At 45.2% G+C, this 5,492-nt stretch overlaps 1 protein-coding gene across 1 annotated transcript; it reads right to left on the reverse strand.

Moving 5' to 3' along the window:
• Positions 1–2,401: 2,401 nt before the first annotated feature.
• LOC123140757 (uncharacterized) lies at positions 2,402–4,243 on the reverse strand. The gene is made up of 2 exons (XM_044560042.1): positions 3,019–4,243; positions 2,402–2,746 (listed from the first exon to the last, which is right to left on the reverse strand). The coding sequence occupies exons 1-2, from the start codon at positions 4,145–4,147 to the stop codon at positions 2,679–2,681; spliced, it is 1,197 nt and encodes a 398-aa protein (XP_044415977.1). The 5' UTR covers positions 4,148–4,243; the 3' UTR covers positions 2,402–2,678.
• Between the last annotated feature and the right edge of the window lie 1,249 nt (positions 4,244–5,492).

The raw sequence follows: 5,492 nt of genomic DNA on the forward strand, positions 1-5,492 counted from the left end.
GCTCATCCATCTGATTATCACTACGTGATGATAACAATCTATTTGTACATGAACTTAGTTAGAGTAAGTATGGCTTGTAATGTGCTGTTGTGTACTGTAGTTGGGAAACTTTGGTCTCCTCATAGACCGCGCATCAATGAGAAAATATCGAATTTCTATTCCCGTGGATTTCTTCTTTGTCAAATTTCTCTCTGTTGAAGCGAAGCCCTATATCCAAGTGAGTGATTTTGAGCTTCCTCGCGTTAAAAATTAATTAATCACGACGAGATACGGATGGATAGCATGCTAGAAGAACTGCACCAATGAGTACATACCAATTATACCATGGACACGCCAATTAATCACATAATATGAAAATTATTTCCAGTATGATATTTGAAAAATCGTCTTTCACTAAATGTTGCTGAAAATGATGAATAAAATTGAAACAAAATGGTGCACGGTTATAAAAACAATACTAATAGTACCACCCAAAGTACACCAGGAGATTACTACTGGACACCAAATGTACATATCAGCAATTCCTTTTCCTTCCTGTGCACTATGGCATGTTCACATGTGGCCCATAAATTACGTGCTCACTGCGCGTGCACCGGCTGGCTTCGTTGACCCTGCCCACTAAGGCGCATTGATTGGGGCATCGTATAACTATATAATCTTACCATATAGCAACAATAACAATTATATTTCAGTTATATCAAATGCCACCTCAAGTGTTCACGCAATGAAGCTGCTATCAGAAAAAATGACAATGGATCGCCACATAAGAAAAAAAGGCATCCCACAAACAACCAAATGTACACAAATGTTTTCCTAAATGCATGGATAACCAAATGGTGACATGATCTGGAAGACTGATCCATCAATCACAACATATTGATATGATCTGGAAGACTGATCCATCAATTGCAACACATTGACGCACACCATGCATCTATAAGGAAATTCGGCAGCAGAAAGCGACAATTTCAGATGTATCAATTAAACTACATGGTTATAGTTATGGCATCTACCAAATAAGCAACACTATGGTTTTAAAAGGCAATGCAAATCTCCTAAGAAAAAAATGATGTATAGTTATGGCCTGCTTTGTTTTTCCCGATTGTTTTGTTAGAACATCTAAACCGGATCATAAAAGTTTACAAGCATATAGAAAAATGAACATTTATATGTTGTGGTTTTTCATATATTTTTTACTTTTAAAAGTTCTGGGAGGTGACCCATTTCACCCTTAATATGGGTCAATCACCGCATTTGCATCAACAAAGTTCTTGACAAATGATATTGCAGATCAGACGGAACTGGAGGGTCCGAAAAATTGGCTGGATAGTACTTCACTCTCTAACCATGCCTATCCAGCGACCGATCTCTTTGGTCACTGATGTACGAGAAATAAGAAAAATATCAGCATATATGTACCTGACAGTAGGATCATTCCAGCAATATTAGGTAAAATTCCATTTCAATGAATGAAAAAAGCATACGTGGAGAAGAAGGGAAAAAACAAGACAGGATTATTGAGCCCGTCCTGACAGACGGTTCAGAATAATTTAGATTTGGAATAATAAAGAAGGAACACTGACGATGTTGAGGCAGGCTTCATATCTAACTGTATCATTGCTGTCCAAGGTAACCATGTGACGAACACTAACAATGTCACCCAGATTACTGAGAAATACAGCTCATCATCTGCTATGAGAATAATTCATTCATATACTGCATGTACTGGGATTAAAGCACGAACCTGTTCAGAGTTTGCATCCCATTTTTCACCGCAGCTTCGTACCAGATAATAATTTAATCCTCCAAACTTTAAAAGTGTCTAAAATTTGCACTCTCAATCATAAAAAATATGGTGGCAACTCGAGAAAACAAGTATGGAGAATACCTCAAAGGCTTCAGAGTAAGAGCCAGACCCCAGGAGTCAACTTCATCTATTGATATGGGCATCCAAGGAACCACCATAAAGACATCATCATTTTTACTAAAAAAGAAGAATATATGATTCAGGTACTGCAGCTACCAATATAATGTAAAGTAGTACTTCGATGAGAGAAAATACATGAAAGACAAGCTCAGTGATTGAACCTTCAGACACTGCCAACTGTCAACCTGTATTACTGTAGCAGATCGGGCACTACCTAATGCGGGACGGATATCTGCTTTTGTAATCTGTTTCCATTCTGACCTCCACGTGTAATTAATTGTATACGTAACTTGTAAATCAAGATATGTGCATGTAAATATCCATAATGTTTATCCTATGGTGAAACCAAAATCTGACTAACAAAATGGCAAAAACATGCACATTCTCGCAACCTTGTCTTCCTTTTTTCTTAAAAAAAAGGATCATCCTATCATGAAGGTGCTATATATAGAATGTATCTCAACCTTTATAGCAAAGTGATACGATACAGTAAAATCATTGCTTTACCCATACAACATTCACTCATGTCAAATTGTACACCACAAATGTTCCAAACAGGATGTTCCCAGACTGAGTTCAAACACATACCCACAACACAAAGTGCACATACAGATAGTTTTACAACAGTTCAACCCAAGGGTCCAAATGCCAACAACAAACAAACACGAGACCCAGACCTTAGATTTGCATTTAATTTAGTTGGGGAGACCCAGACCCAGGTGTCTTGAGTATTACCATGTCACACTAGCCTTTACGCTTGTCCCCCACCAGCACCCCCATCGTTGTTCCCACGAGCGAGAATTTGTAGCGTCGATGGGCCTGGTAATCATATAATTATAGTAAGTATGTAAACCTTTGCATCTATGATATGATACTACAATAAATTAGTAAAAATAGGTTGATAACTCATAACACTCAGGAGAAATTAAATTAAATTATAACACATAAATAATAGAACAATTAATACCATCAATCAACAAAGAGGAAAAATTGTTAGTGAACACTTTAAAGCACAATAAAGGTATCCAAGAAACCATGTATGAAAAGAAAGGATCCAGGCAACTCCTTTAATGTTAAGATAAGTAAATTACCTGCGGCATAGAAACTGGCAAACGGATGATACACATCATTGAGAAAGTGTCCACGAATTCTCTTGCACTGCATTGACTCAAGTTGAACCATAAATGCACGGATGCACATCTCTTTGTACACCGATATAAGAATGGCATTAGCATCCTCGGCATACCCGACAACTAATGACCTCCATGTCCCCGTCGAAGACGGTGCCAGATCAAAGATGCTGTCCAGAATAACGGTCTTGCGCAGCACCCATGTTGCAACACCATGAGAGTTGATGTTGCGGTTCCACAGTTCGATGGCAGGGTACATGAATAAGGCGAGGCCAACAGCGCCATCCTCTCCTGGGATGATCCGGCAGTTGCGGCTCTTGAGGTTGGCACGGGGAGGCCTTGTGATGAGAGCTAGGGTCTGGCTATCCAGATTGAACTCTAGTATGCTATTCCCAGGCCTTTTGAGCCAACAGTAGAGGCGGTTGCCGACCACGGTGACGGGGACGCTGGTAAGACGACATGGCTCAGGAATGGAGATGATGTCTCCCCATGTGCCCGTCTCAGAGGAGTACACACGGGCCTCAACTCTGGTGCGGCCCGAGCAGGCTACCAAGACCAGCTTCAGTGGGCTCTGCTCGTCGTCCCAGAGCAGAGCTCCGTTGGCGTTGTACGCGTCGTCGAAGAACTCATCCGGTGGGAGTGAGAGATCCGGTGGGAATGACACGCGGCGGCGTTCACCGGAAAAAGGGTTGTAGATGAGGAACTCACGCAGCGTCCAGTTCATGATGAGGACGCGGCCCTGGCGGACCCCGAGCACGCACCAGGTGTTCCACGCGGCCTCGCTGCAGACCTGGAGGGAGAAGCGCTCCCTGGGGATGCGATCTGGAGCTTGCAGGCCAGGGGTGAAGAGCAGTGTCGTCATGCGCTTATCGAAGACGCCTAGGACCGGGGGTCTCCCGTGGCGGTCGCGCCAGAGGCGGCGGAAGTCCGCGGAGGCGGCGACGCGACCCCACGGCTTGCAGACAAGCGCCCGCGCGAGGGAGGATGGCTCCGGGGAGAGGCGGACGAGGATCTCGCCGAGGACGTTGTCATCCTCCAGCGGCCCCGCCGCAACCGCCGGCGAAACGCGGTGGCCGCGGCCGGTGGTCATCTCGCCGCCGACGTCGCCCGTGTGGAATAGAATGGGGATTCGAGCCTGTGTTTCTAGGGTTCTCCAATGGAAGTGGGGAGCAGGAACCAGACTCGTTTTCTTTCCTGTAAGGAGGACTGTTTGGGCTGTGGGCGTACAAGGGGAGAAAAACGATTTTAGCCCAAGATGAAATTGATATGTTGGTAGCAAATATACTTATTATGTAGAAGCAGGAGGTTTTTTTCTAAAAAAAAAATGTAGAAGCAAGCGGTGATTATTATAAAAAAAATGAATATGAGGCAGGGAGGCGGCAAAATGGTGGGAAAGAAATAGTTGGGTTGAGGAAGAAGAGGAAGGGGATGAGCCCAGACTCCTGTGTCGCATGCCTAGGGCAACTCGGGATACTCGCGTCACCGCAATACTCGGGTCTCCCCTTGCTGCTCCCACCTACTGTCGTCACCACGGGCCTCTGTCGCGCCGGCGACTGGCCGGCGCTGAATGTCCCAGGAAGCGTTCTATGGTTGTATAGTGCTGGTTGGTGAGTGTTTTTAGTTCATAGATGCGGCCAACAATGGCCTTGGTTCTGGCTAGCGGTGAGCGTTTACAACCCTCTTATGATGCTCGCAACCTTCTGCTAATGGGATGTTTGTGGAACTGGCCCGCCTCAATGTGGGCGGGACTCCTCCAGGTTTGGGCATGGTGCCCTATCCCCATTCTTTTGAGGAGCATTTAGGCTGGCTTGCAACGGGCATGGTGGCCACTTGTGGAAGTCGTGGAGACCGAACTCTAGTGCTTACTGGATTTTGTGGCGTGGTGGTTCATTTGGGGGTGGCGTGGTGTGTTATTGCGGGTGAAAGCCATGTGCTCGCTTTTGTCGGTACCTGCAACGACAGTGCCTTAGGGCATTGTTTTCCATCTTTAACGCGTCATCATGGATCTTCCTCACTTTCCCACTCGTGTGTTCTCCAGGCGAAAGCCTTAGATCCAGCATCTAGAGCAGAGGACAATGGCGTCCTTGACTTCGTACCTTCCTTGGAGGCGCCGTCTTGAAGTCGTTGACCATACGCTGCTTGTTTGATGTACGAGTTGTAGTGCGGTTGGCCGATTTGATGTTTGTGGCTACAATTGGTGGTGGCGGGAGAGGATGGTGGAGTTTGCTCCTACTCTTTTCTTGCTCATGTGTTCCTTTGCTGAAGTCGGGTTAGCGAGACATGGTCCATCTTGCTTTGCCTCATTCCCTATCAACACTCCCTCGTTAAGGGGTGTTATCGGAGGCAACCACACAATGACCAAGCTCAATTCCCTACCTTGCTTCGTCAGATGAAGATGGAAGCTAGAGCCCTCCACCGTGTTGGTTGTGCCAACG

The sequence above is a fragment of the Triticum aestivum genome, chromosome 6D, assembly GCF_018294505.1.
Source record: "Triticum aestivum cultivar Chinese Spring chromosome 6D, IWGSC CS RefSeq v2.1, whole genome shotgun sequence".
NCBI lineage: Eukaryota > Viridiplantae > Streptophyta > Magnoliopsida > Poales > Poaceae > Triticum > Triticum aestivum.